This window comes from Salmo salar, chromosome ssa26 (assembly GCF_905237065.1).
Source record: "Salmo salar chromosome ssa26, Ssal_v3.1, whole genome shotgun sequence".
In the NCBI taxonomy this organism is placed as follows: domain Eukaryota; kingdom Metazoa; phylum Chordata; class Actinopteri; order Salmoniformes; family Salmonidae; genus Salmo; species Salmo salar.
The window spans coordinates 32311193-32327247 of NC_059467.1; the positions used below are offsets into that span (position 1 = coordinate 32311193).

The 16055-nt window shown below is 44.3% G+C and overlaps 1 protein-coding gene across 4 annotated transcripts in view; it reads right to left on the reverse strand.

The window, feature by feature from the left end:
* Positions 1–16055, reverse strand: part of trpm7 (transient receptor potential cation channel, subfamily M, member 7) — a 115062-nt gene that overhangs the window by 23253 nt on the left and 75754 nt on the right. For all 4 annotated transcript variants that reach the window (XR_006762136.1, XM_045708037.1, XM_045708035.1 and 1 more), the window contains exons 20-26: positions 14666–14794; positions 14054–14305; positions 9770–9944; positions 7882–8008; positions 7551–7735; positions 7110–7242; positions 6161–6942 (exon numbers count right to left, since the gene is read on the reverse strand). Coding sequence is in view for 3 of the 4 variants with exons in the window: in XM_045708037.1 (XP_045563993.1) it covers positions 6161–6942; positions 7110–7242; positions 7551–7735; positions 7882–8008; positions 9770–9944; positions 14054–14305; positions 14666–14794 (1783 nt within the window). In the remaining variant the exon portion in view is untranslated. The remainder of the gene's footprint in view (positions 1–6160; positions 6943–7109; positions 7243–7550; positions 7736–7881; positions 8009–9769; positions 9945–14053; positions 14306–14665; positions 14795–16055) is intronic.

Sequence of the window (16055 nt, forward strand, 5' to 3'; positions counted from 1 at the left end):
AGAGCTGCAGGCTTTTTTGTTGGGGTTCATTTCAATTTGATAGCTTCCTGAATTAAAATGGAATTGACCCAAACCCTGATCCAGGTCAGGGGTTGGCCAAACCTGGTTCTGTGCCTTAGAGAGAACATCTTAGACCTCTGGGACAGTCACTGGAAGACAGACGGACAGAGGGTAGGTACCTCAACCTTTCCATGTGACAAACCCTTAAACCAATACAGACAAATTCAGGAAAGGTTGCAAATCTCAACCAATCAATCAATACATGGTGAAACAGTCACAACCCTGTCACCTTCAACCAGAGGCCAACACCCCAACACAACAATGACGTTAGACAAGACAAAAGGTTGACATAATAATTGACAGGTAGAGCAAGAGAGAAAGAGAGAGACAAATCTGAAATTGAGAGAACAACGACGAGTTAATTACCAATCTGATCCTAGCACCCTACAGCCCAGGCAATGTTCCAAATCACACCCTGCTCCCTATGTAGTGCACTACTGCGTTCATAACCAAGTAGAAAGGTGGTAATTACCAGTTGGAGGCGTTCACATATTAATAAATGTCTTTTTACGAATAATTCATAATTGTTATATTTGTTACATTTTAGTAGTTGACGTGGGAGGTCAGCATGTGAGAGAAGTCGTGGCTCAGGGATGATAGACAAGTTTCCCATTAGAAATTATGATCTGGAGGTGCGTTCAACTGGATCTTTACCAATGACTGTATACGAATGAACAATGCCATCTATGATGACGTCACATCATTCATTCCTATGTGAAGACTAAAATGGTGCATTTGAAGCAGAGGAAGTCAGTTTTAGCTTGCTAAGATGTCGTCTAAATTGGGGGATTCTCAAGACATAACATGCACAGTTTGAGCTACTCCAGGAAGTGATGTTGCCGGCTGCAACTAGGGGAGAACGACTGCCCCCTCTGAATAGCTCAAGTTGAAGGTTGTCCAGGGTACTGCAGGCTGCCGGAAGCAAATAAATTATCCTTAACTTATTCTGTGTGCAATTCCAATAATTGTTTCTATTACACCAGATGTATGTCCTTGAATCAATTACTTAAAAACGTATTCTGTGTGCGATTTTAAAACAATACATCGGTTCAAGGACATACATCTGTCTAATAGAAGAAATTATTCGTACTATGATTATTTTGGATAAAAAATGTTATCACCAAAATTGAGCACAAAGATTGCCATTTTCCCATTGATTATAATGGGGGAACCTGCAGTATCCCGATCAGCCTTAAACTGCATGGCTTCAACGAAAGGGGGCAATTGTTTTCCCCCGCTTTTTCCCAGTGTATGAGGTAAATAGGCCTTCCACCTTTCCTCTTGGTTATGAATGCAGCATTCTTCCCTGTTGCTGACTAAAAGCCAATTTATGCTTGATCCGCAAATGTGGTCGGAGGCGCCGTATGGATGGTGTGATGCAATTGCAGAGCCTCCGGGGGGCACGCAGAGGCCAAATTGAGTTCCGCATTGCCGTGCGCCTCTCAAATTTTGTAAATTCCGTATAGCTCCGCATTGACTTGAATGGTTGATGGTAGGTGAGGGCGGGAAGTCCTGTATAAACACAAACTCACTTCCTTAACAACAGCTCTGCGCTTCTTGACGAAGCGCAAGAAGTATGAATGCCCTGAATTCTGCATAGGCCGTATCACCATAAATGTTACATGGCCAATGCAGACGTAGGATTGACCATGCAGAGCCTTTAAAAGGTCCCCCTTAGCCAAATCAGAGGGTACGTAGGGAAAGTGAAGGGAACAAATTACAAGAGTTAGTTCTGAGGTGATTTTGATTCCCAGTTTAAGGCAGACCGCTGTAACCGTTTAGCTGTAATGTAAATAGCTGTTGTATATGTAGCATACTAGCATGTGAACTGTATAAGTAGCTAAGAAGAGTTGATGACTGAGTGACGAGACCAGAGCCCTATACTACAAAGAGGAGTTAGCGAGGTAAGTGTGGTCAACTCGGAGTTACATTTTGGATAACCGGTCATACTAGTGGCTCATCTTTTAGCCAGGTAGATTTATATGGCAACGAATCCTTCAGAACTAACCTGATCAGGGGCAGGCTAACTCAGGGCTAACTCCATTTATCCTGAATGAAGTGTCTGAGCCGCGAGTTGAGGACCAATAAAATTCGATTCCCTCCCTCTCGCCAAGACTACGTTGTCATCCCCTTCATTTGAGGAAGACTGATTAACTATTTTATACAATTTGAATTGTATTTTTTTTCTATAGTAATATTAAAAAATACCTATCACATTACACATTTAGTAATCACAGCATGCATTTGAAAGTTGACGCACAGTGAAACGTTCGTATGATTTTCTAAAATGATTTTATTGATAGGTAGGGAAAAAGGGGCTTGTGCATTGATAAGGATTCCAAAGCACAAAGACAGCATTAACGAAACTTAATAAAAACAGCACTTCTAAAAGCCTATTTCAAAGCATAGCCTGCAGAATTTGCAAAATAACTTTTCTTTCATGTTGATTTCAGCCCCAGAAATAAAACTGTGAACATTGTCTCAATTAAGAGTTCGGTGTTCGACTAGCCATGTGCAACATGGACGTACAGTTAACAGAAGTAACGTGGGCGATGAAACTACGAAAAGCCATTCATTTCCAATGGAAGAGAAGCTAAATGGGCGGGGGACAGTCGGACAATGCGAGCATGGGCGAGGGACGTGAACAGGGTGGGACCAAAGATGAGGAAACCGGAACTTGTTGCAAATACTTTGCGATATCGCGGCGTCCCTACTGGATTGGCTGTTGATACCTAGCACTACCACTAGCACTACCTAGCACACACACACACGAGGGCGAAGCTAGCGTTGTGAGGCAGTATACAAGTGTAGTTAAAAAACATACTGACAGTGCATTTCCACATAACACGATGGGGGCAATGAAACAACCTTGCTTGATATTTACCTTTCTAGCACCCACATAAGGGGGAAGCTTGAGTGCCTATCCAAATTATTGTGTTATGTGGAAATCCCCTCTGAGCCTGCTTGCGTTAGCGCATGATCAAAATCCACCTTAGTATGGATGAAGCCTGGGCTGGAATGTGAAGCTAACTGAAGCTGGCTAGCTTTATAAAAGTCTGAGTAGATCTAGTTTCAAATCGTAGTATACCTCTCAGATAGCGACTCTAGATACTGGCAATTCTACAGTTTCCTTTGGGTTCCGTCTGAAGGTACGATGCAACGCTAGCTAATATTAGCCGCTAACTAGCCAACACCAGCTAGCTAGCGTAGCAAGCCATCTCCATAAGAGGCAAAGACATGTATATTGTATGTATGTACGCTACCATGTGACAAAATAGATTTGTTCGAGCTCAGATAGCAACCCTAGATACCAGGAAATTCTAGGGTTTCCTCTGAGTCTTGTGAAGAAACATCATCCTGCTAACTAGCAACACTAGCCCTCTGTTTCCCAATACCGCACTGGCTAAGGACCACCATCGCCTGCATTGGAACTCCCGCATCCAGAAAATACAAAACGCACATTTGCGCGATGGCCGCTCTTCCTCATCTAGTCCCTGTTGAGGTACAAAGCACAGGCCTGCAACATAGTGAGACTATATAAAGTTTCAGAGCTCTGAATACATATACACTGCCTCGCAAAAGTATTCATCTACCTTGGCGTTTTTCCTATTTTGTTGCATTACAACCTGTATTTTAAATGGATTTTTATTTGGATTTCATGTAATGGACATGCACAAAATAGTCCAAATTGGTGAAGTGAAATGAAAAAAATGACTTGTTCCAAAAATGCTAAAAAATAAAAACAGAAAACTGGTGCATGCATATGTATTCACCCCTTTGCTATGAAGCCCCTAAATAAGATCTGGTGCAACCAATTACCTTCAGAAGTCACATAATTAGTTAAATAAAGTCCACCTGTGTGCAATCTAAGTGTCACATGATCTGTCACATGATCTCAGTATAAATACACCTGTTCTGAAAGGCCCCAGAGTCTGCAACACCACTAAGCAAGGGGCACCACCAAGCAAGAGGCACCATGAAGACCAAGGAGCTCTCCAAACAGGTCAGGGACAAGGTTGTGGAGAAGTACAGAACAGGGTTGGGTTATAAAAAAATATCCGAAACATCAAATCCATTATTAAAAAATGGAAAGAATATGGCACCGCAACAAACCTGCCAAGAGAGGGCCGCCCACCAAAGCTCACAGACCAGGCAAGGAGGGCATTAATCAGAGGGGCAACAAAGAGACCAAAGATAACCCTGAAGGAGCTGCACAGCTCCACAGCGGAGATTGGAGTATCTGTCCATAGGGCCACTTTAAGCCGTACACGCCACAGAGCTGGGCTTCACGAAAGAGTGGACAGAAAAAAAGCTATTACTTAAAGAAAAAAATAAGCAAACACATTTGGTGTTCGCCAAAAGGCATGTGGGAGACTGACCAAGCATATGGAAGAAGGTACTATGGTCAGATGAGACTAAAATTGAGCTTTTTGGCCATCAAGGAAAACACTATGTCTGGCGCAAGCCCAACACCTTTCATCACCCCGAGAAAACCGTCCCCACAGTGAAGCATGGTGGTGGCAGCATCATACTGTGGGGATGTTTTTCCATTGGCAGGGACTTGGAAACTGGTCAGAATTGAAGGAATGATGGATGGAGCTAAATACAGGGAAATTCTTGAGGGAAACCTGTTTCAGTCTTCCAGAGATTTGGGACGGAGGTTCACCTTCCAGCAAGACAACGACCCTAAGCATACTGCTAAAGCAACACTCGAGTGGTTTATGGGGAAACATCTAAATGTCTTGGAATTGCCTCGTCAAAGCCCAGACCTCAATCCAATTGAGAATCTGTGGTATGACTTAAAGCTTGCTGTACACCAGCGGAACCCATCCAACTTGAAGGAGCTGGAGCAGTTTTGCCTTGAATGGGCAAAAATCCCAGTGGCTAGATATGCCAAGCTTATAGAAACATACCCCAAGAGACTTGCAGCTGTAATTGCTGCAAAAGGTGGCTCTACAAAGTATTGACATGGGGTGGTGAATAGTTATGGCACGCTCAATTTCAGTTTTTTTGTCTTATTTCTTTGTGTCACAATAAAAAAAAAATTGCATCTTCAAAGTGGTAGGCATGTTGTGTACATCAAATGATACAACCCCCCCACAAAAAAACTATTTTAATTCCAGGTTGCAAGGAAACAAAATAGGAAAAATGCCAAGGGTGGTAAATACTTTCGCAAGCCACTGTAACGGTACCCCAGGTTTTTCTTTAAAGTTTGCGACTGTTTATTGACTGTTATCGAATGTGTATGTTTTACTGGTGAATGACAATGAGTTGTTGCTATGAGTTTATGAAGTCTAGTCTTGATTGAGCATGGTGCCATACTGATTGGTTTATTTTGAAGTCTTGATTGAGCATGGTGCCATACTGATTGGTTTATTATGAAGTCTTGATTGAGCATGGTGCCATATCAGGTTATGCTCAGGGTTTTTGAATTTTGAGAACACACCTGTGGTTATTTCATTTTAGTTAGACCCCATACCACCCTGTTAGACCATTAACAACCATACTTCACCCTGGTTAGGAAAAGGTGTGTTACAGGTGAAAGGTAGTGTGATCTGACATTTGCCCACTGCCAACTTAAACTCAGGCAGACTCAAACCTCTGTCTCTGGTAGTTTCCCTGCTGTCACTTCTCAGGGGGGCTTCAGTCCTTCTTTCCCCCTGCTGAGGGGACCCTGGCTGGGCCATGGGGCTTGAGGACCCCACCTCTCTGCTCCTACGGCCGCGGGGTCTCCTGGGCACCACCGCAGGGGCCAGGGCGCAGCCAGGGAGGGGGCTGTTCCTGTGAGCGTCGGCATGCGGTGAGGGGGCGGCCTGACGGGCGGTCTCAGGAGCCAACGGAAGCTCAGCATTTCTGCCCTGCCCATCCATCAGAACTCCTTCGGGTCTTCCCTCGTCATCAGAAAATGCCTCATTCACATACCCCTCCCCCTCTGCCCTCCCCTCCCTCTCACACCTCCCCTCCTCACCAATTGCCTCCCATTTCTCAATGGAAGCAGGCAAGCAAACGGGGTGAGCAATGTCAGAAGTCTTGGACACAACAACAACAGTGGGGTACACACAGCTAGTGTCCTCGTCTTTCTCCTCACAGTTATACTTACCAACAAACGCACCAAATTCTACAGCAAAGGCAGAGGTGGAAGCAGAGGTTCTGTCTTTGTCTGGCCCATCCAGGCTGAGTTCTGGGTGGCTGGAGACGGAGGGCTGGGAGGGGGTAGAGCTGACATAGAAAGCAGCCCTAGCAGAGGGCACGCTGGGCAGGCTGGAGGGGCAGTCGGAGATGCCCACCTGCACTGGACGGGTCAGCTGCCACTGGGTGAAGGAGTGGCCGCGTAGCCGCAGCTCTGGAGGACTGACAGTAGGGGGCGCCAGAGCTGGGCAGAGGGAGAAGGCACTGTGACTGGCACTGCCACCCGTGGAGGATCCAGCCTCTATAGCAGCAGTAGCTTGGTGCCCCAGCCCAGTCCAGTCTCCTCTCTGCTCTGGGGGACTGAGAGTCAGTGGCGGGTTTGGGTCCACCCCACTCCCAAACAGAGAATCAGCCATGTTGCCCCCCACCACCACCCCGGACACCTGGGGGAAGGAGGAACCGAAGTAGGCCCCCACGCTGCGTTTGACCCCCTTGGATTGGGGGGTAGGGTCCTGGGGGGTGGGGGCCAGGCTGGGGGCAAAGTTTTTGGACAGACTGAGCTCCCTGGTGATCTGGTTGTGGACCTTGCTGGCTTCAGAGGCCCTCTGGGCGGTCAGGGTCTTTAGGGTGTCCACGGTCAAAGCTGACAGGTCCTGAAGGTGGCCGATCTGAGAGTCCAGCGTGTGGAGGGAACGCTTGATGAAGTTCACTCTATTACCGACCTCCTTCAGCTGGATACACATGGTCTCAACCCTGAGGAGAGAAAGGAGAAACAAATCTGTTGCCACAGAGTTCAATATTCATTATTCAATTAACCTCCTAATCCTCTTATGTTATATATATATACACACTATAACTGTTACTGTCAATGCAAGGGTCAACTAAAAACTGGGGTGAATGGTAACTATGGTAACAGTTACCTGTCTGAGGTGAGGCGGATACGCTCTTCGCTCCCTGAGTGGAACTGGTCGTTTTTCTCATGGAAGTACGTCTCCACACACTGCTCCTCAAAGTCATGGAGCTTCTTCTGATCCTCCTCCGTTAGAAACAACTCTGGAGGGAGGGAAGGAAGGAAAGATGGGGAGATGGGAAGGGAGAGGATGACGAGCTTTCTAGTTTCAACAAGGCATTTCACCTCTTTTACAGATCAACGTAACTACTGGTACACATTTCAAATAACTTATTGTAGCTGCATATATTTTTGCTGATAAACTAGAGATCCCTGAGACACCTATACATTTTATAGTCTGTTCATACACTACTGGTGTCCCCCAGGGCTCAGTACTAGGGCCTCTCTTGTTCTCTCTGAACACCAAGTGGTCATATCCGCATTTTAGAGCAATAAATGGTAGATCCCGTACTTGGTCCGTAAGAGTGACTGTCCTTCTTCCTCTTGTGACAGATGCAGGAGAAGAAAGAGACTAGGTGGGAGAGGAGGATGAGGGGAGGAGGGAGGACTGGCTTCTCATGGTAGGCCATGACGAAATGATACCTCTGGTACTTCCATACCAGATTACTGATTGACATCACTTGGAGGTACACATTACTGAGGAGAAGAGAGAGATGGCAAAAATAGATACACAGTGATGTAGAAAATTGGGGAAAAACATGATAATGTTATTAATGAATAATGAGAATAGTATTGGTCACAGAACAGCGCTCTGTGGAACACCGTTGTGTGTGTAGTCTTACTTGAAGAAGGCGATGAGAAGGTTAACTATCAATATGTATTGGACAAAGAGGTAGACTGCTTGTAGGAAAGGAGTGATCCACGCTGAAGTGGAGCACAGGGATTTCACATTCGTATCAGTGGCACACACTGTGGAGAGAGGGGACTGGGTCAGAGACACACACGGTGCTTCACACATCCCAACACAAAAAACACACACACATCCCAAACAACACACAGTGACAGGTGTAGATCATTCTCACACACACACACACACACACACACACACACACACACACACACACACACACTTCTAAGCTCCATGGACTGGTTTGCACAGCCAGATTAAGCTTTCTACTGTCTTTGTCTCTACAGATGATTATATTTTTGTCTAGGAGTAAACATAATTTGGGTCAGTAAAACCAGCGACTACCATCTAATTTGTTGAATAACATTTCATTATACTGCACAGTATCTACAGCTACTGTATACATTCTGTTTTATGTATCAACAGGTAGTCTCTTCCCACAGCCGCTATATCTCCCACACAACTGTGGTGGAACTCCCTGAGTCTGATGAGCGAGACAGGTAGCTGCGATTATTATATATTACACAATGTATCTTCCGTAAATATCATAACACACTATCTCAAATGTGCTCTATGCAGCAAATATGAATTTCACTTAGTCACGCAATGATGTCAATTGGAGACTAAGTGAAAAGTCACCTTAACTGGAAGTTAGGATTTACCCCCATGTGTACAACAATGTTTACTAAATGTTACAGGATCTGAGGCATTTGACGCTGGTTCCTACTTCACAGTAGGGCCGATTCAAAATACGTTTTTTTTTTTGTTGCAGAAATGGCTTCTTGAACATGTGAACTTATTTAGATTTAGATGCACTATTGTAAGTGGTTGTTCCACTGGATATTATAAGGTGAATGCACCAATTTGTAAGTCGCTCTGGATAAGAGCGTCTGCTAAATGACTTAAATGTAAATGTAAACTTTCATGTGCCTTAATTACAACTTGTAAGGGATTGGTAAATATGAATAAAAATGTAAAATGTGCCTAGTTTAGTCAGGGAGAAAGCACTGAGCTATACTGAGAGAAAGACAGGATATTTCCTGGCTAGTCACGATTGGCTGAGATAATTGTGAGGTTGGGTATGCCAAGATATGATCCCTGATTGGTCTGTCATGTCACAGGCTTCTGTCTATAACAGAATGGGCTCTTCTCTGGTAAGTTCACAGATCATCTTTATCACAGATTTTTGGAAAGATAAAGCTATGGAAAAAGTGTTCCTACAGCTCTCAAACACATTGCTGCCCTGAATTTAGCAGGGTTTAAGTAGAAAGACTACTTTCTGGAGGACAGTGCCATGCTGACTCCCATGTTTACTCAAACTACAGTGTAAGATACGCCATGTTGAAGCTCTGAGCCTGTACTTTAAGCAAATCACTTACATTTGACATGCCTCAAGAGAAATCTGGACACAATAATCTTAACTAAATCCCTGATTGGTTAAAAGCTGCTGTTCTCTACCATTGCTGGCTATACCTCCCCTAACAGGGGCCGACTGGCTGTGTCCACAATCAACTCCTAGCCCCTGCCTCCTAAGGACTTGATTACTTAAGAAAGGCATATGTTTCACTATGCCTATCCAACCAAGGGTCGAGGGTCTCATTCTGTACTGGAAATAAAACTAATTTAAACACAGCGACTGTGTGAGGTGACTGTGTGAGGTGACTGTGTGAGGTGACTGTGTGGTGCGGTGCAGGACGCGTTGATTAGACCAAACGTGGGTTTTTGATTGATTTCCAGTGCTAATCAGCTTCTCATGCCGTGGTGAGAATCCTTAAGAAAACTCTTACCATCGTAGTCGTTTATAACAGGCTCGTCTTCCTTACCGTCGATTTCATACGCATACACTTCCCCATACATCATCCAGTACGGCTGGAAGACCACGTCTTTGAGCAGCGTCCAACTGGGCTCCTCATTTGGGTACAGGATGGCTTTCCGCGGCACGCCATAACTCAACAACACCACCGCCATGATCACCACAATATAAAACATATTGGCCACCTAGAGGAATAACACACACACACACACATATTACAGGATGGCTTTCTGGGGCATGCCATAACTCAACACCAGCGCCACCTAGAGGAATATATACATTACTCTATACATTATCACAACAATATAAAACAGCTATCTGTATGAATAGAGACATTACCACCACTATATTAAGGGCATGTGCATGGAGTTAACCAGGTCTAAGTTCTGAGAATAAACGTCCAAGTTCCCGGGAAATACTGAGAATATCCGGACTCAAAGCTACGGTGCCTCAGAATGAAAAGAACCGGTGCTGGATCCCCGTAGTCTATCAAAACATGTTGTTGATAGTAGACATTATTGCCACTATGTAAAACATGTTGACATATAGAGGTAACTGCCAAATTAAAAGGAAACACTTGGGTAAATGAGGGATACAAAGTATATTGAAAGCAGGTGCTCCCACACAGGTGTGGTTCCTGAGTTAATTAAGCTATTAACATCCAAATAAAAATGCCCAGTTGCCAATTAGGGGTCTCAAATGAGCATAGGGGGTTTAAAGGGTGTGTGTCTCAGCCACCAGATCTCAACCCAATTGAACATTAATGTGAGATTCTGGAACGGCGCCTGAGACAGCGTTTTCCACCACCATCAACAAAACACCATTCTAGCTCCAACAGGGCAGTAAAATCTAGCAATAACAATACACACATAAACCAAAACTAAAAAACAAATATATATATCAGAAGGAGCAATATCAGAGTCCGGAAAATAAACAACTCCTCCCACTTCCCTCCTACCCTGGAGGGGAACCTGCCACCTATTGGTCACCACACACCTCATTCAATGTAATCAACCAGATCATGTCCACCTGAAAGAGGCGGGGCTACCCCTTTAAAAACACCCCCATCTGCAATCATTAGCCTCTTTCAAACCAAACCAGCATGGAACCCTAGAGATGTGCTATTGACTGAGAACCATCCGATCTACCGTCACACATTGACCAACTTATTTAGGTAAAGGCTACCTTCCTCTCACCTTGTGTTCTTAAAGGCTCTCCACAGTGATTTCCCAGTCTACGCAAACCAACCTTTTACAGACACACCCATTGAGTTGTCTCCTGCACCTCCCTTAGTTTCTTTGAGCGATTGTTCAGTGTGTAAGGACAGTATATGGATAAAAAATTTGTATAGCTATAGTTACTGTATATAGGATGAGCCAAGAACAGAATACAGTATATACATATAAATTGAGTTCAACCTTGTCAAATATATACTACAGGAGAGATTATTTCAGAGAAAATACTGTTCCTTGAGGTTTGTCAGAGTTTAGAGTGATGAAAAGCAGCTAACTACTCTCTTATGTCTCTTCATTGAGCAGAGCAGCCCAGTGGAGCCGTTGCTATGGATACTTACAGAGTACATGCAGTGTGAGATTCGCGCAGGGAGGGAGTGAGTGACAGACAGAGACAAGCAGCTAAGGGATTTACTAAACGGAGAAAGTTACTTCTGGTTTCGGGCAGGGCCGGCTCTTAATTTGGCAGAAGCAAATCGGGCCTGGGTAGGGTAAGGCCTGAACGTCACGAGCATGGGTAGGGCTTCAGATTAATGACTGTGCAGGGCTCTAAATGTGGGTAAAAACAGCATGTAAACATTGTTAAAGTGACTAGTGTTCAATGTCTCTATATGTTGGTGTTTTCTTTATTTTGGCAGTTACCTGTACATCGTCAGCTCTATACATAATATAAATGTAATCGTAATAGACAATTGAACTGACAACTCAATTGTAATAGACATTGACATTATCATCACCATATAAAATATGTTGATGTACATTATCACTGATGTATAAAACATTTAGATATACATTGAAATGTCAGCATTGAAACGCCAGCCACCCTAGTCGACTGTTCTCTCTGCTACCGCACGGCAAGCGGTACCGGAGCGCCATGTCTAGGTCCAAAAAGCTTCTTAACAGCTTCTACCCCCAAGCCATAAGACTCCTGAACAGCTAATCAAAGGGCTACCCACACCCCTCTTTACGCTGCTGCTACTCTGTTTATAATCTATGCATAGACACTAACTCTACCTACATGCACAAACTCCTGTCTTTCAAAGATAATTAGTAAAAATTCAAATAACTTCACTGTAAAGGTTTAAACACTGTTTCCCATGCTTGTTCAATGAGCCATAAAGAATGAATGAACATGCACCTGTGGAACGGTCATTAAGACACTAACAGCTTACAGACGGTAGGCAATTAAGGTCACAGTTATTAAAACTTAGGACACCAAAAAGAGGCCTTTCTACTGACTCTGAAAAACACCAAAAGAAAGATGCCCAGGGTCCCTGCTCATCTGCGTGAACGTGCCTTAGGCATGCTGCAAGGAGGCATGAGGACACCAGATGTGGCCAGGGCAATAAATTGCAATGTCCGTACTGTGAGACGCCTAAGACAGCACTACAGGGAGACAGGACGGACAGCTGATCGTCCTCGCAGTGGCAGACCACGTGTAACAACACCTGCACAGGATCGGTACAGCCGAACATCACACCTGCGGGACAGGTACAGGATGGCAACAACTGCCCGAGTTACACCAGGAACGCACAATCCCTCCATCAGTGCTCAGACTGTCCGCAATAGGCTGAGAGAGGCTGGACTGAGGACTTGTAGGCCTGTTGTATGGCAGGTCCTCACCAGACATCCCCGGCAACAACGTCGCCTATGGACACAAACCCACCGTCGCTGGACCAGACAGGACTTGCAAAAAGTGCTCGTCACTGACGAGTCGCGGTTTTGTCTCACCAGGGGTGATGGTCGGATTTGCGTTTATTGTTGAAGGAATGAGCATTCCACCGAGGCCTGTACTCTGGAGCGGGATCGATTTGGAGGTGGAGGTTCTGTCATGGTCTGGGGCGGTGTGTCACAGCATCATTGGACTGAGCTTGTTGTCATTGCAGGCAATCTCAACGCTGTGTGTTACAGAGACAACATCCTCCTCCCTCATGTGGTACCCTTCCTGCAGGCTCATCCTGACATGACCCTCCAGCATGACAATGCCACCAGCCATACTGCTCGTTCTGTGTGTGATTTCCTGCAGGACAGGAAAGTCAGTGTTCTGTCATGGCCAGCGAAGAGCCCGGATCTCAATCCCATTGAGCACGTCTGGGACCTGTTGGATCGGAGGGTGAGGGCCATTCCCCCCAGAAATGTCCGGGAACTTGCAGGTGCCTTGGTGGAAGAGTGGAGTAACATCTCACAGCAAGAACTGGCAAATCTGGTGCAGTCCATGAGGAGGCGATGCACTGCAGTACTTAATGCAGCTGGTGGCCACACCAGATACTGACTGTTACTTTTAATTTTGACCCCCCTTTGTTCAGGGACACATTATTCAAGAAAAATTGAAAATTAAAGTAACAAATAATTAAACCGCAGCAGTAAAATAACAAGAGAGGATATATACAGGGGGTACCGGTACAGAGTCAATGTGCGGGGGCACCGGTTGGCCAGCGAAGAGCCCGGATCTAAAATATCTTCCACTTGTATTAGTTATTTTCCAGAGTCCTGGAGGCATCCAGTCTCTGTTGCTCCAGGTGCTGATTGGTCTCCCAGTTGGCCCGGTCATCCTCAAACATCCTCAAACTAATGTGCCCCTTTGTTCAGGGACACATTATTCAATTTCTGTTAGTCACATGTCTGTGGAACTTGTTCAGTTTATGTCTCAGTTGTTGAACCTTATGTTCATACAAATATTTACACATGTTAAGTTTGCTGAAAATAAAAGCAGTTGACAGTGAGAGGACGTTTCTTTTTTTGTTTATTACCTCAATTAACCGGTGCCCCCGCACATTGACTCTGTACCGGTACCCCCTGTATATATCCTCTTGTTATTTTACTGCTACGGTTCAATTATTTGTTACTTTAATTTTCAATTTTTCTACTTATCCATTTTTACTTAACACATTTTTCTTCTTAACTTCTTAAAGCATTGCTGGTTAAGGGCTCGTAAGTAAGCATTTCACTGTAAGGTCTACACCTGTTGTATTCGGCGCATGTGACAAATACAATTTGATTTGATTTTACACAGTTGAAAAACGAATTTGGATTATTAAAGCATTAGAAAAAAAAGAACTCACCATTTTACCGATCATCATCACATACGGTCCTGCTTGCTGGTTGACTGCCAGAATATCTAGGAGTCTCACGTACCAGAAGATGATATTCAAGCAATACACAGTCCGGCCTGGGACAAACACATCCTCTCCTCCGATCCTCAATCCAAAGCCCACAAAGAAGGTGACAATAGCCAGGAAGTCTGAGAGGTTCAAATAGTCACTGAACCAGACTTTAACCTTCTGGCTAATCTTCCCAGCTTCAGACATAAACATCTACAAAGAAAGAAACACAACAGACAATAGGACATGAGTGAACTCAGAGCTCAAATCAAATCAACAATGGAAACAAAGTGATAGAAATGGAGAGATATTCTATCAACGTGAATGTAGACTCAGTACTTCTCTGTTTAAACCGTCAACTAGAAGAATAAGGACCTTGTTTAAAGCAAATTGAACTGAACTAAATTGTATTGAATCCTCTGAGAGACAAAGATAGCTGGGTAAGTGTCTTGTCCTTCTCATATAAATGAAGTCATAGGGTCCATTCCAAATGGCAAAAGCAGTGCACTACATAGCAAATACGGTGCCAATTGGAACATAATCATATTGATGCAGGGAGCAGCATTAGCGTACCTCTCGTATCTTCTCGATGGCGGAGGTGAATATGTAGAGGATGACCACCCACTCTTGAGGAGACGGAAACTCGGGCATCCGGACCAGAACGACAAACGAGTACAGCATCAGAAAGCCCAGGTACGCCAGCTATCCAGGGGACAACACACACACACACACCTTTACATAGGCTATTATACAGACCCACAACAAACACCTTTGTAAACCATACACAGGCTATTATACAGACCCACAACACACACCTTTACATACCATACACAGGCTATTATACAGACCCACAACACACACCTTTACACAGGCTTTTATACAGACCCACAACACACACCTTTACACAGGCTTTTATACAGACCCACAACACACACCTTTACATACCATACACAGGCTATTATACAGACCCACAACACACACCTTTGCATACCATACACAGGCTATTATACAGACCCACAACACACACCTTTACATACCATACACAGGCTATTATACAGACCCACAACACACACCTTTACATACCATACACAGGCTATTATACAGACCCACAACACACACCTTTACATACCATACACACGCTATTATACAGACCCACAACACACACCTTTACATACCATACACAGGCTATTATACAGACCCACAACACATACCATACATAGCTATTATACAGACCCACAACACACACCTTTACATACCATACACAGGCTATTATACAGACCCACAACACACACCTTTACATACCATACATAGGCTATTATACAGACCCACAACACACACCTTTACACAGGCTTTTATACAGACCCACAACACACACCTTTACATACCATACATAGGCTATTATACAGACCCACCACACACCTGTACATACCATACATAGGCTATTATACAGACCCACAACACACACCTTTACATACCATACATAGGCTATTATACAGACCCACAACACACACCTTTACATACCATACATAGGCTATTATACAGACCCACAACACACACCTTTACACAGGCTATTATACAGACCCACAACACACACCTTTACACAGGCTTTTATACAGACCCACAACACACACCTTTACACAGGCTTTTATACAGACCCACAACACACACCTTTACACAGGCTTTTACACAGACCCACAACACACACCTTTACACAGGCTTTTACACAGACCCACAACACACACCTTTACATACCATACATAGGCTATTATACAGACCCACAACACACACCTTTACACAGGCTTTTATACAGACCCACAACACACACCTTTACACAGGCTTTTATACAGACCCACAACACACACCTTTACACAGGCTTTTATACAGACCCACAACACACACCTTTACATACCATACATAGGCTATTATACAGACCCACAACACACACCTTTACACAGGCTATTAT